General features: G+C 51.8%; 10 protein-coding genes across 10 annotated transcripts; 4 read left to right on the top strand and 6 right to left on the bottom strand.

The window, feature by feature from the left end:
* Nucleotides 1–24: 24 nt before the first annotated feature.
* Nucleotides 25–1,629, top strand: BDW70DRAFT_67057 (heme-dependent oxidative N-demethylase family protein). The gene is made up of 3 exons (XM_073744536.1): nt 25–221; nt 273–450; nt 526–1,629. The coding sequence occupies exons 1-3, from the start codon at nt 135–137 to the stop codon at nt 1,584–1,586; spliced, it is 1,326 nt and encodes a 441-aa protein (XP_073600478.1). The 5' UTR covers nt 25–134; the 3' UTR covers nt 1,587–1,629.
* On the bottom strand, nt 1,629–3,017 carry BDW70DRAFT_67081 (homoserine dehydrogenase). Its single transcript, XM_073744537.1, has 2 exons — nt 2,856–3,017; nt 1,629–2,747 (listed from the first exon to the last, which is right to left on the bottom strand). Exons 1-2 carry the CDS (start codon nt 2,884–2,886, stop codon nt 1,672–1,674), a joined length of 1,107 nt encoding a protein of 368 aa, XP_073600477.1. The 5' UTR covers nt 2,887–3,017; the 3' UTR covers nt 1,629–1,671.
* On the top strand, nt 2,650–4,289 carry BDW70DRAFT_128200 (CCDC174 family protein). Its single transcript, XM_073735401.1, has one exon. The coding sequence runs from the start codon at nt 3,150–3,152 to the stop codon at nt 4,224–4,226; it is 1,077 nt and encodes a 358-aa protein (XP_073600476.1). The 5' UTR covers nt 2,650–3,149; the 3' UTR covers nt 4,227–4,289.
* A 353-nt stretch (nt 4,290–4,642) lies between these two features.
* BDW70DRAFT_156143 (uncharacterized protein) lies at nt 4,643–6,572 on the bottom strand (the record flags this gene model as incomplete). The annotated part of the gene is made up of 7 exons (XM_073740146.1): nt 4,643–4,695; nt 4,756–5,093; nt 5,139–5,250; nt 5,300–5,514; nt 5,565–5,642; nt 5,693–6,100; nt 6,154–6,572. The coding sequence occupies 7 exons, from the start codon at nt 6,570–6,572 to the stop codon at nt 4,643–4,645; spliced, it is 1,623 nt and encodes a 540-aa protein (XP_073600475.1).
* A 1,860-nt stretch (nt 6,573–8,432) lies between these two features.
* nhp6 (high-mobility group nucleosome-binding protein) lies at nt 8,433–9,072 on the bottom strand. The gene is made up of 4 exons (XM_073744534.1): nt 8,909–9,072; nt 8,762–8,857; nt 8,587–8,708; nt 8,433–8,523 (listed from the first exon to the last, which is right to left on the bottom strand). The coding sequence occupies exons 1-4, from the start codon at nt 8,973–8,975 to the stop codon at nt 8,488–8,490; spliced, it is 321 nt and encodes a 106-aa protein (XP_073600474.1). The 5' UTR covers nt 8,976–9,072; the 3' UTR covers nt 8,433–8,487.
* Nucleotides 9,073–11,435: 2,363 nt separating this feature from the next.
* Nucleotides 11,436–12,454, bottom strand: BDW70DRAFT_66980 (centromere protein H). The gene is made up of 3 exons (XM_073744533.1): nt 12,222–12,454; nt 12,006–12,174; nt 11,436–11,935 (listed from the first exon to the last, which is right to left on the bottom strand). The coding sequence occupies exons 1-3, from the start codon at nt 12,397–12,399 to the stop codon at nt 11,566–11,568; spliced, it is 717 nt and encodes a 238-aa protein (XP_073600473.1). The 5' UTR covers nt 12,400–12,454; the 3' UTR covers nt 11,436–11,565.
* A 323-nt stretch (nt 12,455–12,777) lies between these two features.
* Nucleotides 12,778–16,785, top strand: atg11 (autophagy protein ATG11; the record flags this gene model as incomplete). Its single annotated transcript, XM_073740145.1, has 2 exons — nt 12,778–12,918; nt 12,976–16,785. The coding sequence occupies 2 exons, from the start codon at nt 12,778–12,780 to the stop codon at nt 16,783–16,785; spliced, it is 3,951 nt and encodes a 1,316-aa protein (XP_073600472.1).
* Nucleotides 16,786–17,454: 669 nt separating this feature from the next.
* On the bottom strand, nt 17,455–19,055 carry BDW70DRAFT_128189 (uncharacterized protein). Its single transcript, XM_073735400.1, has 2 exons — nt 18,993–19,055; nt 17,455–18,923 (listed from the first exon to the last, which is right to left on the bottom strand). Exon 2 carries the CDS (start codon nt 18,742–18,744, stop codon nt 17,647–17,649), a length of 1,098 nt encoding a protein of 365 aa, XP_073600471.1. The 5' UTR covers nt 18,745–18,923; nt 18,993–19,055; the 3' UTR covers nt 17,455–17,646.
* A 1-nt stretch (nt 19,056) lies between these two features.
* Nucleotides 19,057–21,958, top strand: BDW70DRAFT_128188 (uncharacterized protein). Its single transcript, XM_073735399.1, has one exon. The coding sequence runs from the start codon at nt 19,300–19,302 to the stop codon at nt 21,832–21,834; it is 2,535 nt and encodes an 844-aa protein (XP_073600470.1). The 5' UTR covers nt 19,057–19,299; the 3' UTR covers nt 21,835–21,958.
* Nucleotides 21,959–22,670: 712 nt separating this feature from the next.
* On the bottom strand, nt 22,671–24,221 carry BDW70DRAFT_156137 (Alpha/Beta hydrolase protein; the record flags this gene model as incomplete). Its single annotated transcript, XM_073740144.1, has 2 exons — nt 22,671–23,676; nt 23,725–24,221. The coding sequence occupies 2 exons, from the start codon at nt 24,219–24,221 to the stop codon at nt 22,671–22,673; spliced, it is 1,503 nt and encodes a 500-aa protein (XP_073600469.1).
* Nucleotides 24,222–24,303: the final 82 nt, after the last annotated feature.

The raw sequence follows: 24,303 nt of genomic DNA, 5'->3' as shown, positions 1-24,303 counted from the left end.
CCAATCGGAAGCTTAGCGATATCACCAGGTCACCTGCAGTATACGACTTCTCCAACTGATTACCTCCTTATATCTGGACCCTCTGGAACCCCCCATCGCAACAAAGGATACATGAATAACTCAACGTGGATACAATGCCAACCTTGGACTTCGTTCTCGCAAGGACTCCTCTGGTCGCGTTCCTCATAATTTTCATTTGCTTTTTTGTGATCTACATCCGAGTACGAGTTTATTCTCTCCGGTCTGTCTAGATCCAGCTAACCCACCTATAGTGTAAACCAAACGCCAGCCGTAATCATGGCGTCGAGTCACCAAGCCCATATCCGGAAAAGGAACCAGAACAGAGCCCATTGGGCTATCCTCCTGTCACCCCTCTCCCCAGCTTCAACTGGGAAACGACCGAGCCCCTTGTTTTCAGACCATTCAAGTCAAAGTTCCACTTAACTATGGGTGAGCTGTCCCTCTAGTCTCTTAGTAGCCTCCAGCTACAAATCAGCAAAGGCATAATAACTAACAAAATAACAGCAATATCCCATCTCGACCTCTCAGATCTAATCCCTATGGACAAAACATACCTCTCCCGCCTCTCTTTGCGAGAAAAGCTCCTGGCTGAGCATCCGGATGTCGTGCGGGGAGTAAATATCCACACGCACAATCCCACTAAGAATGAGAAGATTCGAGAGGCGCTCTGTGAGTGGTATGCGTATGTCATGGGTACTTACTTGCCAGAGCGGTATCCCACGATGTTTCGGCTTGTCGACCACTTAGGGACTGGAAACGTGAAGTCTGAGAAAATGAGAAAAATGATGATTGAGTCCCTCGTTACGGGACTAAAGGCTCCTGTTGACCCAGAATACTTGATGCAGTTTTGTCCAACGAACATTGAAGATGGAGATGAGACTGCCCGAACAAAAACTCAACTACTTTACCTGCTCGATACTCTCGGATCCTGGATAGACGAGGATTTTCTTATCCTCCTCCCCTCTCCGGTCCCTCCACCATCATCCGAAAAACATTCCTCAGGATCAGACCCAGAATTGAAATCCCAATATCACCTCGAAGCCTATACAACTTACTATCCGGCTGGCTTCGACACACGCAAGAAGCTGTCTTTATCGCTATCCGCAATTCACGCCCCACTGCCCGGATACAAGCAGAAACTCTCCAAGAGCATGGATCGGTTCTTCGAACGGCTTGAAGTGGGCAAAGCAGTTGTGCGCGTGAACTGGAGTATTATGCCAAAGGGCACGGGGTTGTTTGCTGCGTTTGGGGGGTTGCATAACCATTCTCCTAATACTGAAGGAGGAAATGAAAAAGAGGAAAAGTTAGATCCGGACAGCTTCGACGGAGAAGACACGTTCCTCCGATGCGAGAGACAGACGCTACATCGACTTCCGAACAGTAAGGCGCTTCTGTTTGCGTTCCATACGTATACGTATCCGATTAAGCATGTCAAAGAGGAGGGGCTGGGTGAGGAGTTGGCGATCGCGATAGATGGGCTAAAGGAAGGCAGTGTGCCGGAGATCCACGAGTACAAGAATGGGCCATATTGGGGGGAAGCTGTGAAGGCTTTCTTGCGCTCTTAGAGTGAACTTTTATGCTAAGGTGATTATAACCTTTTTATTCTATATGAATTTATCTTGCTAGGAGGTTATTTGCGGCTAGTAAGGTTTACAGACGCTCAATAACCTTCAGCAGATCAGCCGTAACGCCCATAGCCGTAACATCACCTCCGGCACCAGCACCCTGCACAATAAGCGGGTTGCTGCCGTACCGACGGGTGTAGAATGAGATGATGTTGTCGCTGCCCTTGAGTCCGGCAATGGCGCTGTCCTTGTCAAACTGCTGCAGTCCAACGCGGACCTCCTTCTTAGCAACATCAACGCTACCAACGTATCGCACGACCTTGCCGGCCTTCTCAGCACCCTCTTTGATAGCAGCCATTTGGCTATCGAACTCTGGAAGACGCGCCATGAACTGAGCAATTCCGTCCGCGGACGACGGCAGGCTCGACAGTTCGGCGGGAATCAGCGACTCAATGGGGAACGAGTCCGGAGACTGCACATCCAGCCCAGCAATACGTGCAAGAATGGTCAGTTTGCGGGCGACGTCCATGCCGTTCAGGTCATCGCGGGGATCAGGCTCTGTGTATCCCAATTCCTTCGCCTGGCTAACGACTTCACTCCACTTCGCGCTCGAAGATCCAGATGCCGGGGCGAAAGTGTTGAACAAGAATGAGAGCGTTCCTGAGAAAACTCCCTCAATACGGGTGACTTCGTCACCGGTCTTGACGAGATCCTTCAGCGTCGAAATAACAGGCAGACCGGCACCAACTGTACTCTCATGGTAAACAAGCGCCTTCCCTTCAGCAGCCGCAGCGAAGATCTCTTTCCACAAGCTCAAGTCCGACGAGAATCCCTTCTTGTTTGGCGTGACGACACTGATACCCTTGCGCAGAAACACTGGATAGTTGGATGCAAGGGCGGGATCGCTGGTGTTGTCGACAAGGATGGAGCGACCAGGGGCGGAGGCAAGGTACGTGGCAATCTCATCTGCGGTCAATGCGCCGGATTTGGTGAGAGAGGGAGTTTCGACGGCAGTTTTCCACTCCGCGGCGGGGATGGCGGGGGAGTAAGAGGGGGTGGGCGAGAGGAGGGTTTGGCTGGAACGGGCGAGGAGGATCAATTTTGGGGCATTGGGGAGTCGTGCTAGTTGGTTGAGAAAGGCGGTTCCTACGCCACCGACACCTGGGGGTTGTCAATTATGAAGGTATGAAGTTGTAGAGTTGTTTCGGGGACAGCTTGTGTCTGAATGTAGGCGGGGTAGGTCTAAAGGAAAGATAAAAAGTGGCTTACCGATGACACCGAGGTAAATGGGGGCAGACATGTTGCTGATCTGAATAGTTGCTCTCAGTCAATTCGAATCGCACGAAGCTGCGTTGAAAGAGTCAGAGATATGGATGGAATGTACGAAGTACTAGAAACTATGACTCCGATCACCGGACGGGATCCCCTCCATCGTGGGTACTTAACAGCTTAGTCAGCCCCCCGATAGATTGAGACCGCAAATGCGAGTTCGCGGTCCAGTTGCAGTATTCCAGAACCCCGAATTTGCAGTAACCCTCCTACCGAATACTGACATCGAGCAACATGTCAAATCCCTCACTCTACGGCCAAAAGCCCTCAAAACAACAATCCGCCTCAACAACACCCTCCTCCTCAACCCTTGCTTTCACAACAACGCTCTCTTCCCTTATCTCCTCTGGCTCAAACGAACGCAGTCATGGGCAAGGACGCCCCCGACCCTCCAAAACTGTTAAATCAGACCTCTTCTCGCGGCCCAACAAAGGCGCTCAGAAGCGCGCCGCGGCTGATCTCCGCGATGACGATGACACAACCGTTCGGCAGATCCATCAGTCCTCGAAGGAAATTGGGTCCGTCGATGAGGCGACACTGCACCGCTCGAAACGAAGGATGGAGGAGAAGGCAAGGCAGTACGAGGATTTGAAGAAAGGTCTTCATCTCGCGGCGGGAAGTGACAGCGAGGACGAAATGACAACAGGACAAGGAGATGCGTATTTTTCGCGGTTGCGAAGAAAGGAAAAGGAGGGATTGGTTGATTTTGATCGGAAGTGGGCTGATGAGCAGGATAAGAGTTCTGACGCGGAATCTAGTTCAAGCGAAGAGGATGACGATAACGCGTCCATCATCTCCTATGAAGACGAGCTCGGCCGCACTCGCCGCGGAACAAGGAAGGAGGCGGCGCAAGCGGCTGAACTGAGAGCAGCTGCCGCTGGGGATACGCAAAATACTGAACGCTGGCGCCCTTCTAGACCAGAGAACCTCATTTATGGTGCGACGGTGCAGAGTGAGGCTTTTCGGCCGTCAGGCATGGCAGTTGAGCAGATGGCGTACCTTGCAAAGCGGCGTGATCGGTCGCCGACACCGGAGCAATTACATTACGATGCTGATGCAGAGGTTCGGAATCGGGGAACGGCGTTCTACGCCTTCTCAAAGGATGAGGAAGTGCGCAAGAAGCAGATGGAGGAGTTGTTGAATGCAAGGGTCGAGACGGTAAGGGAAAGGGATGCGAGAAGGGAACGGCGTCTTGAGCGGGAGAGGTTGAAAGCTGAGAGGAGGAAGGAGATTGAGAAGCTGAGGGCGAAGAGGCGCGCGGAGATGTTTCTTTCTGGGCTTACGGATGTTGATATCGGAGTTTCGGGGTAGTTTCGCTTTTTTCTGATGCTTGGAGTCCGGGGTTGTGTTTACCAATTAGCACCTGGTTTGAGATACCCATTATAGTTTTGCTGGTAGACCGCTTTTATCCTAATTCTAAAACCATAAATACTAAATAACCCAGTTGCACATGCTTCCCCAATAAATGTAGCTCGAATGCGCCCTGCTAAGCCGCAGCCTGCACATCAAATCCAAACGAAAACAATGCTGAGTCTTGCTCCAGAATAAGGAACCGTATCAGTCATAACGCGTAAATCGTAAGTCATGTTTTTGCAGGGCATATCCAGGCCCATTATTTAATAGTCTTCTGTCGTTATGCCACCATTATTGCCAGTTGTTGCCAGGGTGTAAAACCAATAATCAGTATTATTTATAATAATTTTCAAGTGTAGACCGTAAGTGGTAGATCAGATCCTCTCATCGGCGAGTTCCGTCATGGTATGTATAAATCCTTCAGCGTCTATTGATTGTTAGTGAAATAAAACCAGAGAAACGATTGAGATATGCATGTACGGCTTACCCTCACGATTCATGAATTTCAGCATGTGCCCGCCCTTATGCGTCTTGGGGGGGGTGTAGTCAGGAAATGTAAAAATGGTCTGGGAGAGTTCTCGGAGTATGATGAATTTTGGCTCGCGCTCAACTATACGGAGCCACCGGGGTGTTCGGACGAGGTCCGTTATAAACGCCGTCCAAACAGGGGATCTGCCATTGTTAGCTCTTAATATTTCAGGGAACGCGCGCGTGGCATACCTCTTCATTTCGCCTTTGTGGACTGAGGCTTGGAGCCTTACTGCACCGGTGACAGTGTCCCGGTATACGCGCAAGGCATGCACGAAGCCATCATCTATTATTGGTCTACTCAATCAGCCTCTAATTTCGATATGGCGGTGACTGACTTACGATGCAAAGAGCTCCTCTTCATGGAAAAGCTCATAGTCACGAATCTGCGACACAGGCCGGCCTGAATCCTGAGAGCGAAGCGCCAGGAATGTGCAGAAGAAAAGCACCATCACTGCAAAAGATGTCAGCAATGTCAATCAAATATGGTGACTCATGCGTACTTTCGATTGTGCTGAATTTGAGGTTTGCCCAGACCACCAATTCGGAGCCGCTCCTGCGGCGTCGGCATAGGTTCAGGCATGACGGGCCGCGCCTGTTGATCTCCAGCAAGTTCAATGGAAGGCAATAATGATTTCCAGACTGGCCGCATACAATGCGAGCGCGGTGGTCGTCATCCCGAACATAGAAGAGCACGCGAAAGTTGCCGCCGAAAGACCTATGCCTGTCAGCCGAGCCATCGAAAGTTCGAAGCTAAACAGCTCTTACAATTCGAAGAGTTTTGTGAAGTCCTCAGCATCAAGCCATTCAAACAAGTCGGGCTGTGGATCCCCATAACAAATGCACCTGGCAGATGTATTAGTATAGTCTTCGTCAGCTAGATGCTGGGTCCTCACCTATCGCCCCTTGCTGGAAGCCGCGTCTCCGTACGCGGTTGGAAGAACACCTGCGCCGCCCAGTGTTCATTCGCTATATTAGAACCTAATGAATGGCTGGCCGCGGAGCTAGTCACAGGCGAGCTTGGGACGGCGGGAGCTCGGGGAGGTGGGATGTCGAGAAAAGACCCTGAGGAGGGTGAAGTAGGTACTGGTGAGAGATGCGCCGGCCGGGCTCGTTCATAAGACCTGCGAGTGCGAGGTTTACGATCACCCATTGGACTGCTTGGGGTGGTGCTGTTGCTGCTTGAGGACGAGGAGCTCACGGACAATGCGCCGAGACGCCGTGCGAGATGGCCATCCTGTTTCACTAATAATTCCTGAAACTGTTCGCGCAGGCGAGACATGAACAAGTAGTCGGGTCCAGCTCTGCTCATAGCACATATTAGCTCCAGGACCAATTGAGAGTTGAGGCCACTCACTCCTTGATCAAGTCCTCTAATTCTCTCAAGAACCCTTTGTAATTAGTCAATCGACGGGATAGAGTCTCGCCCGACTCGTCCATGAAAAACTTGGACATGGCTGCCCAAGCCCGCTTATATGCACTTCGACTAGTCAAGCCTCTACGGCCGTCTAAGTCGCCGAAGAATTCAACAACATCATCTAGAGTATATTGCAAGCTGTCACTAACGAGGTCCACATCTGAACGTGCGACATTGAAAATAGCCCTGTGGTGGTGGTGTAGTGACAGCTCCTCTAGCGTTTTCAGGGATGTACTGATCGTGAACAGGTCGGCAATCAGGCCGGTAATCTCGGTACTATGTTCTGGGAGAGGGTCACGAAAGCGACGGAAGCCAGCGGCGACTTCTTCTGCGACACCGGCAACATCGCTCAGCGCCATCGTGAAGTCACATATGACAGGCCATGCAAGGCCGGAGGGGCGATTGACTCGGTATATATAGGAGTCGGTGGGTTATGCGGTAGAGCCGTGAGCCGTAGCGCACTGTTAACAAAGGCGCTGTAACAAAGTCAAGCAAAATGGTCGCAAGGCACAAAATCCAGACAGATAACAAATGCTTTTGCTAGTTCCGATGCTATATAGATGAAATGGAGATTATGAAAGTAGAAAAGAATCACAGCACAATGAGGGGCACGTTGGGACAGCGCAGAAGTCCACCACTGCACAGTGAGAAGAAGAGGGCGAAGAGGAGTAATCTTGCAGGATTCGGAAAGTGCGGTGATCGGAATCGTCCCCTATATGCATATTGGCTTGATCGAGGATTTTCCAAGAGTCCTGACGGAAACTCAGTGGATGAGGAGACAAGAGGGTGAACTCCACCTGGATCGGTCAGAGATTAAAGGGACGAGCCTATTCAAGTCACCCGCCCTCTCCTTCCCTCCCCTTCCTCCGAGTGCAGACCTCTGAGCAAGAAGACGAGCACGCTCAGGTGGGGTCAGGACAGGCAAAGACAGGGCCCAAGGACATGCGGCTCTCACAATGGATTGAGAACAAACCAGACCTTGACACAGAAGAGCGTTGACGTGGTCGCGTCTAATTAGCCTCAGGCTCGCGAAGGTGCAACCCCACTGCATGTATAATGCCGCCGTTAAAGCCACCATCACCTGATAATGCAATGGCTGCAAGTCTTGCTCTGAAACATGAGTTTTACCCTTCTTAGCCCTATGAATTGCTTGTCCCGGCTGCTGACTATTAAACGCCAGGTTAATGGTTTCACGGATACGAACCTCAGGCTTAAGCTCACTGGGATAGCAGCCTCAGAATGTCACCAAGGGTCTCCCACGAGCTAACAGACCGTCTTCAGCTTTCCAGTGACATCCCAGTGCATCCAGGAAGCAGATTTTCACTCGACACCCAGTACGATGGCTAGGTTCCCAGTTTAAGGTCTGCTGTGATCTTGGAAGACGGCTACTCCCGCAATCACACCTCGAGCGCCTGGCAAGCCGAGCCCCAGCATAGAGTCTAGGTAGAGAATATAGTGCTCGGATACGGTTCGAAGGCAATATCGCAATTATCGCAATATCGGCTCCATTTACAGGTTTCATGACTATTCGGGCTTAGTGTCTTCAATAACCAGAATTAGCCAGTCTTGCACCGTGACTTAGGCCGGTAAACCACGCCTAAGGTACTAGGAAATGGTGCAATTGGTCATCGTGCATTGACAGAAGTCAAGTTCCTCCAAGCACTCATATATACTCGGAGTAGAGCAACGGAGTCGAATACGTGAGGAGCCTCTAATGCACGATTTTGAGATACGATCGGATGGATCGGACATTTTCCGTATTCATTTAATACGATGTGTCAGATCTATGCAGGAGCATTTCGTACATTCTAACCTTAAATCTCAGGCATCAACAGAGATAACGGAGCTTGACGCGTCGAGCGTAAACAATGACGTTGTCGCGTCAGGAGCTCGGGCCATCTTATGTCGAGCTTTTAACTTCAGTTTCAGCACAGCGCATGAATTCCCAGCGTGCGATAGACTATTGGTTAGTATCAGAATCTCTACTCAATTCCACTCAATGGCATTTCATTACTCGAACCAAGGTCTCCGACGACCAGGTATCAGCGCCGAGCACCTCATTCAAGCAAACCCAGTCCATACACTAACATTCCCATTGAAGATCCTTCATGAACAGAAGAAAAGCAAGGACAAACCGCCATCATCCCAACCCAGAAGCCGTTGATAGAGGACAAACAAATAATAAAGAGACAGTGAAAATTTGAAACAATTATCAGTGATTAGAAAAAGCAAAACACACAACGCCGGACGTCAAGCGACTCGACACTAAGGTGTTTAGGACGACTCCTCATCCTCTTCGGCTTCACCGGCCTACAGTCGACGCGTGATCAGTAAGAGGTCGCTCTTCGCAAGCGCGAAGCACGATAGACATACCTTGTATGCGGCCTTCTCATCCTCGTACCGCTTCTTGTCAGCAGCAGCCTTGTCCTCGTAGGGCTTGCGCTCCTTGTCGCTCAGGCTCTTCCACTTCTCACCGAGCATCTTTCCGACCTGACCTGCAGGAAGTTAGACATCAAGCGCCGTGCTAGAATGCATACGGAGGTCTTACCGAAGCTAATACCGGGGTTTTCCTCGCGAACCTTGTCGCGGTTGTCGTTGGCGAAGAACATGTAGGCAGAGAGACCACGCTTGGGGGCATTGGGGTCTGCAAAGATCTAGTCAACAGGGATTAGGGGCAGCGGACGAGGAGACTCACCCTTCTTCTTACGGCCGCCGGTCTCACGGGTAGCCTTGGTCTTGCGGGTGGGGTTGGCCTTGGGCATGATGAAGGTCTGAGGCTGTTGGAAGAGTGCTGTTAGTTGGGACAGAGTTCGACTCCAGGTGAGGAATTTGACGAAAGAGACAGAGATTGAGCAAGAATTTCGAGAGTAGATACTCGAACGACGAGTTGAAAGTAGAGAATAGAGTCAGGGGCCGTTGCGACGACGCGCGCAAGCAAGTAAGTGTGGTAGGGCGGTTCAGCAGTGCAGCGCGCGCCCAAACAGAAGCGCGGTCGCAAGTCGGGTGATGGCACGAAAATGAAACGCGCAAAAGATCAACTTACCTGACAATGAGGTCGAAAAGGGTATCAAATTATTTGTCGAGGTTGGCGTTTGCAGCCTGGTAATGTTAGCCGGATGCTCAGTCCACGAACTATACATCGCTGTCGCAAATGCGCGACGACAGCATGGCGCTGAGATAAAGGAAAATTCGACGAAGACGACGATTGCAAGAGCTGAATAAGTAGGAAACAGAATCGTGGAAAAGAAAAGAAGGTGGTTGTGTTGGTGGTGGAGAGCAGAGGCGTGAAAAACGATGTGTTTATTGAGTATACTCACCTATGCGGGTGTACTTTTTGTATGGGAGAGGAAAATGTATGGGAGAGCGTAGTGAGGGAGAGCAGAGAGAGAGAGAGAGGGAGAGGGGAGAGTAGTAGTAGTAGGGGAGAGAGCGAGGGCGACCGACCGAACGGCAAAGCGGGCCACGATTCTTACCAGCGCTTGCTCAAGTGAAGGGGGGCACAGCAAGGGCGACTGGCTGTCCGCTTGCCCGTATCGGTTTTAGCGGTACTTTACATCATTCCACCGTACAACTCCGTACAGTCGTACTAGCAGCTCTATGTCCAAGCACCTGCACTCAGTTCTTCTCTGTCCTCTCCTCAGTCCGGGCACGCCGAGTAGTCGTCCTAGGCTGGAGGGCGTGCGTGTGCAACTCAGCTGGTTTCTGATGAGGGAATGGTAGGTATGAGACGGGCTCGTAAAAACCCACAGTCATGATGTTGATGTTCCATACGTTGAGGGGATTTCTTAGTGCTGTCTTTCAGCTCCTCTGGCCACTCACTCACTCGCGCTCAAGACCTCGGCGCATCCTTGTCGAAGGAAAGTGAAATGATAACAGAGGTTCTTTGTTCAGACAATTTCTTCAGCTGCTGGCGTCGAGAAAGGAGCGCCTCGCAAACTTGTCGATGCTCTATATCGCCGTTTGCCGTTTCAAACCTTGCGTGAACAATGCTAGAGGCTTCTCCACACGAGCTCTGGGAAATTCGTCAGCTTCGCCTCTCCGTCTGTGTTCTCAATCTTTCCAATCTTTCCAATCTTTCGAACCCGCGTTCAGGGCTCTGAAACTCTGCCACTCCAAGTTTGCATGTGTAAGGACCCCGGCTACCAGAACCAAAGTACATCCCTCTAGTTATTACTGCAGTAACGGTACAGCTAGTGGCCTTGACCTCCCTTACTCAATTAAGCTCTGTCTATCCATAGGAGAGCAGCTGCCCAGTGTCACACAGCAAACACCTGCTCCTCTGGGTCCTCCCAGAACCAGTCGCAGCGATCGTAAGAGTAGCCGAGTTACCTGTCACATTTGCCAAACCGACCGCGCAGATGGAGCTGGCCATGTAACGACGCCCAGTTCGCTTTATCTACCACAGTAGAGCTGCGGCCCTGCTGTAGTTTTCCGCTGGTACCTAGCTGGAGGCCGCTGGCCGGAGCCCTGCACCGAGCACCGCACGCAAACTCTGCCCGATCAATCATAGTTGTCTGATCGAGCGCGCTTTGAACACTATATTAACACCATATTAAACTTTCCATTATTGAGCTGGTGCATTTCAGAGCAAGGGCAAGGTTCATCGGGATCGAGATCGAAACCCGGCAGTACAGCCCAGGCGACTCCACGGACGGCCACGCAAATGCCACCGCATTCCAGCCAAACAACACCACCACGGGCCATCCAGTAAGTTTGCCATGGTAGTGGTATTGTAAGGCCCCGGCCCACGGCCTAATTAATGTGATGTGTGATTAATAAACAGCAATTTTCTCCTGAGCCCTGGGCCCTGACGAATAATGGTGGGTAGCCGTCTGACTCGGAGTTTGGTCCCTCTCCCGTCTTTGTCTCCCATCGTCTGCATGACTCTCAGAGCGTCTCCTCTTCGCCCTTTCGAGCCATCATTACTCCGTAGATACAACCGTAGATACATGATGACCTCTGCCACGTACCGAACAAGCCATTCACGTGGTGAGCTCCAAAGACTCCAGGCAACTCGAGTGTTTCATGTTCCTGCAGGATGCTCAATACATTTTGGAACGCGTTTTCCTCCACCCCGTGGACTTTGGTTATGACGAATTCCTGTTGTTGCTCGACCATGATGTCACGTGGGTCGAGATACGATCTGGGTACTTTCGTAAGGCTAGAAAAGAGCACGAATTGTTAAGCATCCGCTACTTCAAAAAACGAGCAATTTCGCCACTCAGGATGATAATTAAAAAACTTTGCCTTTAATCAAGGGTATCCTAATAGGTGAACCAACGCCTGTCCATGCGTAAACACACAGATAAGGTGACAGATAGGTTGTACATGCCGCAATATCCCTGTACCGCATTAATCATTCACATCGTCGAGTACTAGAGCCGTGAGATCCTCATCTTCCGCCCAATCCACTCCGCTGCCCACAATAATGGCGCTTGCAACGCTTTTCATGGTCTCCCATTTAGCTTTGCTCTGTTTATGCTCTGCTTCTAGTTGCTCGAGTTGCTGTTTCAGCTCAGGGTCGTCGAGCTGCTCCCGCCAGGACTCGTCGTCCTCGGTAAGCTCGAGAAGCTCCCGGGCCAACTCTTGATTCTGTCGGTGGAGCTGCAAATTCTCTACCTCGAGACTGGAGAGCTTCTTCAAGGTCGAGGCTTGCGCCTCAGTGAAGTTTTCCAGCGCCAAGGACAGAACATCGCGGCGGTTGACCAGACGGAAAAGGGCTCTGCATCATCGTTAGCCCTGATACAATTCGAAATGTGCGCCAGGGCAAGCGCGGCACACGGCATACATACCGCTCAGCAGGGGATGTTGCTTTCAAGTGAACAGCCTTGAGGATAGGGTCTGTTATAAGCACGGTGCTGACCGCTTTTTTCCTCACGGTATACGTAGCTCTCGCGTCGAGGAGCTCGCGTTCCGCAGCGGCAAGCTCCTCGACATTGTTTGTGGAGATAGATTCTAGTTCTGGAACCGTCAATAAAATGGATTATAGATGGATAGAAGGTGCATACCTTGTTCCAGAAGCGCCTTTTCCAGCTCTAGCTCCTGGGTTTGATGATACAACTGGATGATTAATGCTTCTTTGTCTGAGAAAGAGAGAGTGTCTCGGGGATCATCAGCTGCCAAGTCCAACAATGTGATCTCGCCCGAGCTCAGTTGAGGGAGGCTCCGCCCTTTGGAAGATGTCATAGAGCAAGGCCTCGTGGCAGATCAGAGACTCAAACGAAGCATCTCGTGATCTCGAATATAGAGACCCTGGGTTCCAAGGAATGACTGCACGCTGGGCGGTGGAGTCCCCGGCGTGTGCTCCCGGGCCCGCGTCATCCAAATCCAGCCTAGGCTGGGGAAGCTTCTCAGGCATGCTCTCTTATCATTCCGACACCAACATCCCGCATTCCTCGCCAGACGGGACGGAGAATTTCTGAGCTGCGTTGCTCAGTTGGTGAGGCGGATGTCTCTGCACATCTATATCGCTCACACAGGTGAGCATTTACTAGCCGACTCGGTGTCGTTCTCTACGTATGTTCTCCGCCTAGCGCATGCTGGTACCCCGGACGCTTGTTCGCTATGAATGCTGACCAACCGGGGATTTATAGTACAGAGGCACTGCGGTCATGGATTACGCAAAGAACGTCTATTCCGTCACAAAGACAGATTTTGATGACGGCTCGTGGGAAGAATGTCAAGATTCAGACCCTTGCCACAGAAGTATGCCCGACCGCTCCGCAGTGTGAGTTTCGCAGGCTGATACCAATCTCAACGCAGAACGAGATATTTTTATACGATCGACGATACGTTAGCGAACAAGACAACGCAGATCTGCCCAAGCTCCCTTCTCCCCAACCTCTCGTGCTCGATAAGCCTCCGGATACGCTTTCGGATCGGAACGACCTACAAGCATGGCGGAACCTATACGCGGCTCGGAAGACATGGGCCGCCGAGCTAACGAAGCGTTGCGAGATGGCGGATACGAGTATCCGCGAGCTGAATGAGCGCACCGCAATCGTCAATCGGGCCGCAAGCGTTGCTCTCGAGAATCTTAAGACGCACGTGGCTGCCTTGGAGAACCGATATCAGGAAGCGCAGGCTTGGGCGAGAGAACTGTCCAGGGAACAGAAATCGGCGCTTGAAGAATGGAAGCGTGCCCTTGCTAACCTCGAAAACATTCCTGCGCGCAAGGAGTTCTCGTTTCTAGGCCGCCCGTCGACACCCAAGAAGGATGCTGACAGGGCGACGGGGACATTGCTCGACTATGTGGACGCAGTGGAGGTACAAAAGGCCGGGCCGGAAGCTTCTGCAGCGTCCTCGCGCTTTACCCAGCAGATTCAGGACATTGAAAGAGCAGTCGGGGAGATCACTGCCGGCACCCAGAGGCTGCTCGATGATGTTCCCAATTCGAGCTCCGACACAGCTGACGGCCTATTACAAGAGATCGAACCTTTATCCAGGAAGATCCAATCCGATTACGAGCATGTCCTCGGGTTATCCAACAACCCCAAAACGCTGGCCAACATATCTAGACTTGCTCTCAACCATACCCAAGACATATTGCCGTCAATGCTAGAAATCGCCATGGAAATCAGAGAAAGCCTGGCGGCAGCTGTTAGGCAATATGACGCTGCAACAAAAGCTGCGCTTGGCCGCACGAAACTTATATCCTCTATACAATCGCGCCTAGCTGACGTACAAGCACATATCGCCAACCTTACTTTCCAGAGCGACGCCTTCGATCTGCTGTACTCCGTCTTCCACATGCCTTTGGTATATGGATCTGTTTTGATTGAGTCCGTAAGGCGGCACGAGTTTAACGAGAAGATGAAGAGTGATTCGTTGACCCTAGCGGAGGAACTGTCAATTTTTCAGGACGAGGAACAGCGTCGAAGAAAGAAATGGGTAAAGAATATGGAAGATTTCCTTTCTGTTACGGACACCACCACTCCGGGGATCGAGGTCAACCTGCGAGGACATGAATTTGATTGGCCAACCGTGACCAGAAAGGATATTGAAACATACATTGAAGACCTCAGATCGAATCCTGGTACAGCCAACGCTGCGCAGGAGTTGGCCCAAGCTTTTAAAGAGCTCGATGCTCCTACGCGTGTGCAACGGCGCAGAGCAAAAGCATTCAAACAAGGCAGTATTTTTGATCTAAGCCGCAGCTCGCTCTTACTACATAGCGACGAAATGGTTCGAAGCTTGAGAGATGAAAAGCTCAAGCTAGAGGAGAAACTACGAGGCTCCGAAAGCAGGATTCGCAAGTTAGAGGACCTTCTTCATCGGCACAGCCATTTGGGCCGACCTTCAAGTGGCAACTTCTCTGTTGACTTTCCTGCCTCTCCAGCATCTCCCCATCCGGATCCCATGTCGAGAAGATCTTCGGTATCATCACGCCGATTGTCTTCGAATCAGACATCGGAGGAAAAGAATTTGGTGAATCGGATCGTTCACCTCGAAGCTGATCTCGCTATTGAACGGGAAACAGTGCAACGGCTGCAGAAAGAAGCAGATCTCGAACGGCAATCCAATACCAACAAGATGCAGGAAGCTCAATCTACGAAGAACGACCTTATTGGCAACCTCGAAGCCCGACAACGCGAATTTAGTGATGAGCGGCGATACTTAGAAGGCGAAGTTAAGCGCTTCAAGATTCGCGTTGAGGAGCTCGAAGAGGAGTTGGATCGGCTTACTGACAGCCGCGATCACGAGAAGCAGGATGCAGATGAGCGTATGCACCAGCTGGAACTGGAATTACAGGACGCACATGCGCGTGCAGATGAAGAAATGCGGAAAGCGAACAATTTACTAGAACAGATGCAGTCTCATAGAGAGGCGGCAGATCGCTCCAAACTTCGAATGGATGAACTTGAGAAACAAGCCACAGAACGAACCCAGAAAGACCAGGAAGTGCGCCATGCCCTGCAGGCTGCTTTCATGAACCTTTCTCCTGGCGGGTCTGTACCCGACGAAATCGCGGACATCATCAAGGCAATCGATGTCCTTTCTGAAGGCTTGACCATACACGCTAGAACTGCCGAAGATAACGCTATGAAAGCCGCGGCAGAGAACAAAACCCTAACAGAGCAGCTTGAGAAGATGGAGTCGGATTATGAGAATGCAAAGAATGCTTCAGAGCAGTATCAGACTCAACTGACTCAAGCTCGTGAAGAGGTTGAACAAGAACAGTCGAAGCTAAAAGCCATTGAATCCGAGCTGAACGATGAACGGGCTAGATTATTAGAACTGGAGTCTAAACTCGCTGCGGGCGAGACAGGCGCAGGCGCCCTACGAGAACATGTTGCAGAGGAAGAACAGAAGCTAAATAACATGTCTCAGCAACTCGCCGAATCCGAGGCTCGGGCCCGACGATCAGAGGAAGAAGCCTTGCAGTGGAGAAAGCGAGCTGAGGCTTTGTCTGAGTCTGATAAACAAGTTACAGCCAAGATTGATATCCGCACGGCAAGACTTGAGGAACTCTCGAGACAGCTGTTTGGACAAGTGGAAAAGCTGGAGCGCATGTTGGAGCAGTTAGGCTTTACTATCATTCGCCAAGATGGAGAGATAGTCGTTCAACGATCCTCCAAAGTCAATGCCCTCTCCGCTACTGCAGACACTTTGAGCCAATCTGGTGTGGTGTCTGTGAAGCCGGATCCCAGCCTTCTCAATTGGATGCGAGGCGAACACCCTGAAGAGGAGACGGACAGATTTAACGCCTTCCTGGAGTCATTGCACCAGTTCAGCGTGGAGATCTTCGGCGACGCGGTAGTGAAACGCGTAAAAGACATCGAAGTTCTCGCTCGAAAATGGCAAAAGGAAGCCCGCGGCTACCGAGACAAATACCACCGCATGCAAAGCGAAGCGCACGACAAGATCGCTTACCGGTCATTCAAGGAAGGCGATCTCGCGCTCTTCCTGCCAACCCGAAACCAAGCCATCCGCTCATGGGCCGCTTTCAATGTCGGTGCACCGCACTACTTCCTTCGCGAACAGGACGTCCACAAACTCCAAGCCAGAGACTGGCTCCTTGCACGAATCACCAAGATTGAAGAGAGAGTGGTCGACCTGTCCAAGTCCATGAACGGTGGCAACCCAGATCGTCGCTCGATCGGCGAAGCAAGCGATGGCGCCTCAATCGACGATGAGAACCCCTTCGAACTTTCCGACGGCCTCCGATGGTACCTCTTAGACGCCACGGAAGAGAAGCCTGGCGCGCCAGCAACCCCGGGTTTAGGGAAGAGCACCGTTGCCCCCGCGCACGTCGACGCCCGAGGCAGCATCCGTCTCAAACGTACACCCGCCGGAGGCAATGTCACAAAGACACTCACCAGGAGCCTCGACAGCCGTCGGAACAGCTCCGCCTCCGCCTCTATCAAAAGAGGAACACCGCCGTCCCGAGCAAACGACTCGACAACAGACCTCGTCCGTCCGGCACAAGCTGAAAGCGAAAGCATCGCTGCTGCCACAGACTCCAAGAGCCAGTCCCAGTCCCAATCACAAGAGCGAGAGCGAAGGCAGGAGGCACAAGGGCCAGCTGGCATCTCCGATGAGGTTCGCCGCGACCAACTTCAGGGCCCTTGAAATTTCCCCACACGGCCCTGAAGTTCATCCATCCCATCGCAGTTCCCAGAAAAGGGCTGACGAGCTGTCATTCATAGGGCTTGGAGCGTCAGCGGTTTCAAACACTTGAGCGAAGCAGTGTACTCGGCGGGTCCACACGTTATCCACGTCTAGATCGTGACCATGATCGTGACCGTGATGCCAATGCGAGGTCCATCTTATTGTGTCCGCATAATACCAACACGGTATCCTCTACGGTATCACCTTCGGCATCGACATCGACTGCCCTCTCGAGCCCGAGTCGTCGTCAGTCGACGCGGTATCGACCCTGGGAGAAGCTGTGGTCTGTTGATCTGGATTATCGGCTAGAAAGCGGGAATTGATGGTTTGATTTCCTATCCCTGCCGATGTCTATGTCCTGCTGTTTTGCTTGCACCATACTTCCATGCATCCTGTTTCAGTGTGGCCGCGAGTATGTCTATTGTCAGGTTGGTGCAGGGATGAAATAACCGTGGTGCGGATTACTGTATAGTGGGAATTTAGCATGGGCCGCATTTTCGCCTGGTCCTATCTTGTTCTGTCATCTCTCTATATGATACCCATCGACCTTATTATGATGTTCGAATAGCCATGTTTCATGTTCCGTGTCTTATATGTCTTTTACCTAGATCGTATGTTCCGCCGCGCATGTTTGATGTATTATCATGAGTTTAGATTGAGAATAACCAAGTATTGCTAGCAAACATTAGTCTATAGTGGCCATGTATTCTCCAACGCCCGCACATAGAAGCCTGCACACAGAACGCCGGTATGAACCAACTCCACTCTCAAGCTCCAAAGATAAAAGAAAACGCCAATTATACAACAAAAGAAGAAAATGGTTCAATCCAATTGATCCTCAGACTCCTCCCCATCCGCATCACCAAAGCCCTCCATCCCTCCAACCTCCTGCCAGAACCGCGTAAAATTTACTCCGGCATCTTCAAACAGCTGCTTAGCCTGCAGCATTGCTCTTGCCTGTCTTTCCGGGGTAAATCCGCCCGGCTGCGTACTCTCATACTGAATCAGCTCGACCCACCGGAAAAAGAGCTCCTCATGGCCCATTTCCGTGAGTTTATCCTTGAAGGCAAGGATCTGGTCGCGCTGTTTCGAGCGCGTGCGACCTTCTTCTGTGTTTTCGTCGCCAACGTGCCAGATTATCCATCCGTCACTGTCTGTGTTAACGAGGACAGCTGTTCGGAATTCGTCCATGGGTATTGGGTTAGGGTTGTTGGTGCTGCTGGTGAGCTCGTGAGCTTTGATCATGGCCTCATAGTCGAGGTCCCAGTCTGCATCGATGAGAAGGTAGCCTGTCTTAGCGAGGCGGTCGGGTGTCACGGCTGCGACAATCTTGTCGCGCATTTCTTCGTCTTCGCTGATCCAGCGGTTGCGCTCCAGGGTTGCGCTGAGCGCAGACTGGCTGCGGCGGACGATGATTTCTGCGTTGCGGAAGCCAACGCGGCGGCGCCATTGGAAAGGGGCCTTGCAGAATTGGAGTGGCCACGGGAGGAACGTCACGACAAGGAAGTAGTCGAATAAAACTGGGAGAGCGCGGCGGAGAATAAGCGTGGCTAGCTCGGTGAAGGAGAGTGAGGAGGTGTCGAGATTTGCGGAGTCGGTGAGACCAAGAACGGTCGCGAGAAGCTTGGGGTACATCGTTCGACCGACGTAAACACGGTAGGCAATGAGGGCTAAAATTAGGACGTTGGTTACGGCGGGGATGATGAAGGCCTGTTTCTTGAGTTCGATGGCCGAGAAGTCGATGTGGAGGAGGTAAACTTCCTTTGGAGAGAGGAGTTTGAGGAATGGCGTCAAGCATTCTGGAGCCAGCGTGAACGGCGGGATAGGCCCCGATTGGGAACTGGGAGTTGAACTTCCAGAGGAGGGTGTAGATGTAGCGGGAGCTTTGCCCTTGGCTGATCGTCTTGCGGATTTGGCCATAGTGCGGAGAAGATGCGGTACGGGCTGGATTCAGTCGGGTTAGAAACCAGATATGAAAGAGGTCCCAAAAGCCTTGAAACAGTACTGTTCGAAGCAGCAGACGCAGGTGCAGCTTTATAATCTCCAAGATCAGATGTCGAGGAAGCCACGAAGCCAAGGGAGACCGATGATCAATACATCTGATGGGGTCACATGCTGGTCAGTTGGCAGCCTCTAAGCGAAAGCGATGGGAAGGAATATGAGCGCACACTTGGTTTGATCAACTGACGAGTTTTTTCACCGTCAATGGGGCCAGTGAAAGACACTTTGCCCGTCGTTTGAGCAGTGAGCAGAAGGAGTACTGTAAGTCGAGGCCACGGCATGACAGCATTATTTTTGGTCTCCGCAGCGCTAACCAGATTGGGACGGGGATTCCCTCGGCCTCAACTTGCTTCGATATTGTTATCCAGGCCCACTTCCATAGGAGCCACTTTGCTCGCTACAGACGACATAAGAGTTTCTTAGCTTGACTGGTGCCTTGGAATTCAGCAGATGTGTTAACGGGAACCCCTCACAATGGCCACCCCCGAACGTCGACCTGGCCAAACATCATGGGCGCGTCGCCAACAACAGCAAAACGGGTCTCCGTTCTCACGGGCGCGCCGTGAACGTCTGCATTTGGACGCGCTCAGTCCTCCTCAAAAATCACCTACGCGACATCGTTCAAGCTTCAGCCAAACAAAAACACTAGCGGGTGCTTTCGCGCACACGGTCTCGCGCCTGCCGTTAACGGAGATTGAAGACGACCTTTTCTTGCCCGAGTACGCGCGACGAGGCTCTCCCCGCAAACGAGGGCAGAGTGCCAGCGCAATGTCTGCAATGTCTGCACTTTCGAATCCGCCAGACTTAGGGAATGCCTACAGGCAGATCGAAGACGCAGTCAGTCTTACTGACATTGATCCGTCCGACGACGAAAATGTCGTGTATATGGCAGGCAAGGACAAGCTCAACAAGCGAATATCTGGCACGGCTGCACAGAGAGAGCAGCGATTATCCACCGCGTCCGAATCGAGTTTCGGAACGCAGTCGCCCCGTCGTCGGTTTGATTTCACAATGGACGAAGAGCGGTTGAAGCGGGCTACATCGAGTCGGTCTCCGGTGCTAGACAGGGCTGCTCTGGGTGCTGGACCTTCATCGGAACATTTACAACGACGGGACTCAGAGGATAACAGTACGGAGGAGGAGGAGGAGGAGGACTATGGCATTGAGCCACCAATGAAAGCGCCTTCGACCTGGGGGAGCAGGGCAAAATCGGGCAGTGCCTGGATGAAGAGCCTTACTAGGAACCATGAACGGGCGTCGACTTTGCATGAGCCTGGAGACACTTCGTCTCGGTTATGGAGCGAGGTAAGCTCGAAACGCGCTCAACGGGCTGCAGAAAGTCAGAAAGAGGTCGTGGAGGACCCAATACGCTCACGTTACGAGCTTCCTCCACCCTCTCCAGCACCATCTTCTGAGCGAAAAGAGGAATTTCCGTCTGGTGGCCAGAGGATTCCAAATACACCCATCTCTATTTTCCCAAGTTCAACCTTTACTAAGCGCAGTCCAACAAAGCGGGACTCGCACGACTTGATCCGCAAGCTTTCGCGGACTGGGAGTCCGGGCCAAAAGGCGACAGAGGCAACTCAAACTCCGGAACAGACGACAACGGGACGGCGTATCTATGACAAAACGCCGGTTGCGCCGGGTGGCTGGATCGATACTCCGATGACACAGAGAGCCCCGCCTTCACAACCGGTTATCAAAGCACTGGGGTCGAAGTTGGACAACGCATGGAGTCTCGAGAGATTGATTGAGGAAGCAAGTAACAAAAAAGAGGACGCGTCAACACTGATACCAAATTTTGAACCGCTAAAAGACATAGAAAAGGAGAAGCCACCAGCAGACCAATCAAAAGAAGAAACGAAAGAAAAGTCAGAGGAGCAGGTTAAGGAAGCATTCGAGCTTGAGCACTCTGAAGAGAAACAACCACAGCAGAAAGGTGAACCGACGCCGAGTCTCTCTACCCACAACGCGCGAGAGATGAAGAGGGATTTGGAGCCTGTAGAACTGCCTCTTCCTGATCACCCTAAGAGCGCTTTGGAGACTGTCTTGCAGGAACACAGGAACAACAAGGACTCTCTGGACGTTGGCGATGATACGATCGAATCTCTCCAAGCCCTTGTGGATCAGCAGCCAAGCGAAGACACCGAAACTCAGGAAGAAGATGACGCCGCGTATGAGCAGCAAGTGATGAACGAACTCGAATCCGCCCAGTCTTCGGAAATGAAGGATTTTGAGCGTATAGAAGGAAAGCTGCAGTCGTTGTCTGACAACATGTCCCACTTAAAGTCGGGTCTTAACCAGTTGGAAGGCCGCATATCTCAAGACACCGAGCAGATTATCGCTTCCATCACTAAGAATCCTCTCGATTTAACTGAGGGGGCTACGCGACCACAGGAAAGCTGTGCGACATGCAAAAAGCTCAAGAATGTCGAGGTAGTCCATCAGTGCATTCCGCTTCCACACTTATGGGATCGAGGCCGCGTTCGGTGGTTGCCCCGACCGACGCGCTTGGGATGGTGTATCCTCATCCCACTGGCTTGGTATATTCTGGAGAACACTATGTGCGACGAATTCTGCCATCCATTTGTCGCCGAAACGTGCGAAGGCTACTGCCTGGAAATAGATGCGCCTCGCTATCCATTTGTCATCCCGACGTTGTTATGGCGCTGGTTGCATCTATCTGATATTCTAGCCCCGTTATGGGCTATTCTTGTCGCCTTTTCCCGAATTTTCTCACAGCTACTTGGACTGTCAGATGGATATGTAGATGATGTGGAACTCCCAAGACTCAACCTGTCCGGCAAGGTCTGGATCAATGGTACTAGGATGGAAGATCTTCCTCCGCTTGAAACATCAACAAGCAAAGTCTTCGCTCCACCGATAGCTCAATTTGAATGGGAGAAAACAACGCACATTCCAACGCCAATATCTGATATCCACTCTGCCACGAGCTCTGGGAGCGAAGACTGGGAGGATATCTCCATGGATGAGGATGAGTTTCTTTAGAGCGGCGTGTCCAGTTATCTCTATTTTGTCTTTCCATTTGCTCGCCCGCTTTTGATCTTCGCGCACACTTAGCATCCTGGCGTTAATGCTGGCTGATTGGACATGGCTGGTTCGGTGGTTACTGGTTTATGGCGGCGGCGTTACCTGAGTCTATATATCATTATCCTTTCTTCCGGCCAGTAGTTATTTCTAAATAACATGATATTTTACTTTCTTAGAGCCGCTCGTACCTGGACAGGACTAGGGATTTCCAAATTATAGCGTATAGCGTATCGCGCACAGTACGAGACTCAAAACTTACTAAGATACACTTTAGCTTATGTCTATGCTTCGCTCGTGAGAACTCTGCACTCAGCATTAAGTCTGCGAGTTGCTATACAAGCCTTATGTACCTTGCGCTAATCTAGAACCTTTCAACAAGTCATTAATATTACTTTCACAAGTAAAACCTACCGTACAACCTGAAATCTGCAACTCTCACCATCCGGTTTAAGCATAAAAATAAGCTTTTCTTATCGGCAGTCGGTCGGAACCTTATCTGGCGCTTCTATTATTAGCTGGACTCGTCCTCTGGCCCTTAAGAGGGCTAGCTAAGTTTCTTTGTTTATGCAACAGACAGACTATGCCCGCTTTTCGCCCAACAATATGAAGACGCGGGAAGATTGTGTCTGCCGATGATCTATGGTTAGAAGGTAACAAGGGAAACAAGAACACGATATTGTCACAGACCAACCCGCCGCATTAAGCTTACCGTTAACTATATACGAAATAGATATGTACAAGGCGCAACAATCACCAAGGGAGCTACTCTCAGTACCACGAAGTTTCGAAATCGTCTACAACCGCGCCCTATTTTTATTTTTCGCACTCCACTCATCAACCAACACCTTCTCCCCGATAACCCTCCACTGCTTCGTCTCAGCCAACAACCTATCAACCTCTTCATCCGGCAAGTGGCTCGCCACTTCACTAAGCGGGATCTCCTTATTATTTTCCGGCTTGAAAGCAAGGAAGCGTAACTTCCCATCCACTCTCTCCTTAAGCGTCTCCGCTACAGCATCGACGCAGAACGAACCCATTGAATCGTAAAATGCCTTTGCAGCGCGGTGGCCGGGCATCATTAGCCCAAAGCAGTGCGGCATGCCCTCAACCTGTTCGGCGATTACGGATACGAAAGCTTTGTGCATGCGCCGCGCCACCACGAGGCCTTCGTCGGTAAGGCCTTCTTCACCGATGGAGATGTAGACCGGGGGACAGTTTTTCCAAAGGTACGAAGGAGCTGCGAGTGGGGAGACGAGTGGGTGGAGGATTGCGGAGGCGTTGACAAAGTAGTCGACGCGCGGTGGGTTGGTAGGCCAAATTGCATCTGCGGGAACAGGAGGCGGGCGGAAGGGTTCGCCATTTGCTTCTGAGGATGAGAATGGTGAGGGGGGCGGAAGGTAGTCGTAGGGAGCGTTCTTGCGGATGGAGGGCATAGAGCGGGAGATGTCGCACCAAGGGGAGGAGACAGCGACGCCGGCAGGTGGGGTTATGGGGACGGAGGTGTTATGGAAGGTGACGGTCGTGGACTTGCGATGCAGGGTGAGGAGGGTCTGGAGGAGCACGAGGCTGAGGTTTCCTCCGGCGGAGTCGCCGGCCAGGATGATCTTGTTCGGGGCGACAGGGGCGTGAAAGGAGCCAGGGGGCGGGGCGATAAGGTAGAGGTACGCAGTGAGAGCGTCGACGAGAGCGGCGGGGAATGGATTCTGAGGGGCAAGGCGATATCGAACGGAGAGGACAGGGGATTTTGTACGCTTGGATAGCTGGGAGACAGCTAGACGGTGGGTGCAGGGATCCATAAGGCTGCATATGTTAGCCTGAAGGTATATCCGGCAGAACTTGGTGACTTACTAGTACGCGCCGCCATGAAAATACAGTACAACCATATCAGCATCATTCTCCTTCTTCAGCTCCGCATACTTCTGCTCCTCTGACAATTCCGGCTCAGGCGCATTCTTGTCGACGCCTCTGCGATACCCGGTCCACTCGGCCTCCACCGGCCCAACACCAGGAATATCGTACTTCTCCTCGCCAACTTTCAATTCTTCGATCGCCTTTATTACCGCATCCTGAACGTCCATTTCTGGCTGCTGGATCCTCACTTTCGAAACCCACAGCGGGCCCTTTATCCCGGGGTCGTGCATCGCTCCCTTCTGTTGTTTGCCAACGGGGACCCGACGGCCGGTGAGAAACGAACGGATAATAGCAACTGTCATCTCGGTGCGAAGGTCCTGTTTCCCTGAGCCGGGGGACTGGCCAATGCCGTGGAGGAGGGCAGTTCGTAGGATGAGAGGGAGCCTCGGTAGAAGCGCCCAGAGGAGAGCGAGGGGATTATTGAGAGTGCTCATGCTTGGCTTTTGCGAGGCGCTGAAAAGGGATCACGAAGACAAAAGAGCGAGAATTCGTGCAAAGGAAAAAAACATAGAAGAA

This window comes from Aspergillus foveolatus, assembly GCF_047715535.1.
Source record: "Aspergillus foveolatus strain CBS 279.81 unplaced genomic scaffold BDW70scaffold_3, whole genome shotgun sequence".
Classification (NCBI taxonomy): Eukaryota; Fungi; Ascomycota; class Eurotiomycetes; order Eurotiales; family Aspergillaceae; genus Aspergillus; species Aspergillus foveolatus.
Note: the sequence above shows the minus strand (reverse complement) of the source record. Positions and strands in the feature narration are given on the sequence as shown.

What these genes read in the sequence shown, in the direction of transcription:
- BDW70DRAFT_128189 (XM_073735400.1), bottom strand. Translation starts at nt 18,744, where the DNA reads ATGGCCAAATCCGCAAGACGATCAGCCAAGGGCAAAGCTCCCGCTACA.
- BDW70DRAFT_128200 (XM_073735401.1), top strand. Translation starts at nt 3,150, where the DNA reads ATGTCAAATCCCTCACTCTACGGCCAAAAGCCCTCAAAACAACAATCC.
- nhp6 (XM_073744534.1), bottom strand. Translation starts at nt 8,975, where the DNA reads ATGCCCAAGGCCAACCCCACCCGCAAGACCAAGGCTACCCGTGAGACC. An exon ending in AAACCCCGGTATTAGCTTCG is followed by an intron (nt 8,709 to 8,761) that starts GTAAGACCTCCG and finishes AACTTCCTGCAG; the next exon opens with GTCAGGTCGGAAAGATGCTC. An exon ending in ATGAGAAGGCCGCATACAAG is followed by an intron (nt 8,524 to 8,586) that starts GTATGTCTATCG and finishes CGTCGACTGTAG; the next exon opens with GCCGGTGAAGCCGAAGAGGA.
- BDW70DRAFT_67081 (XM_073744537.1), bottom strand. Translation starts at nt 2,886, where the DNA reads ATGTCTGCCCCCATTTACCTCGGTGTCATCG. An exon ending in CATTTACCTCGGTGTCATCG is followed by an intron (nt 2,748 to 2,855) that starts GTAAGCCACTTT and finishes GACAACCCCCAG; the next exon opens with GTGTCGGTGGCGTAGGAACC.
- BDW70DRAFT_66980 (XM_073744533.1), bottom strand. Translation starts at nt 12,399, where the DNA reads ATGACATCTTCCAAAGGGCGGAGCCTCCCTCAACTGAGCTCGGGCGAG. An exon ending in AAAGGCGCTTCTGGAACAAG is followed by an intron (nt 12,175 to 12,221) that starts GTATGCACCTTC and finishes TGACGGTTCCAG; the next exon opens with AACTAGAATCTATCTCCACA. An exon ending in GCAACATCCCCTGCTGAGCG is followed by an intron (nt 11,936 to 12,005) that starts GTATGTATGCCG and finishes ACGATGATGCAG; the next exon opens with AGCCCTTTTCCGTCTGGTCA.
- BDW70DRAFT_67057 (XM_073744536.1), top strand. Translation starts at nt 135, where the DNA reads ATGCCAACCTTGGACTTCGTTCTCGCAAGGACTCCTCTGGTCGCGTTC. An exon ending in TTTTTGTGATCTACATCCGA is followed by an intron (nt 222 to 272) that starts GTACGAGTTTAT and finishes ACCCACCTATAG; the next exon opens with TGTAAACCAAACGCCAGCCG. An exon ending in AAAGTTCCACTTAACTATGG is followed by an intron (nt 451 to 525) that starts GTGAGCTGTCCC and finishes ACAAAATAACAG; the next exon opens with CAATATCCCATCTCGACCTC.
- BDW70DRAFT_128188 (XM_073735399.1), top strand. Translation starts at nt 19,300, where the DNA reads ATGGCCACCCCCGAACGTCGACCTGGCCAAACATCATGGGCGCGTCGC.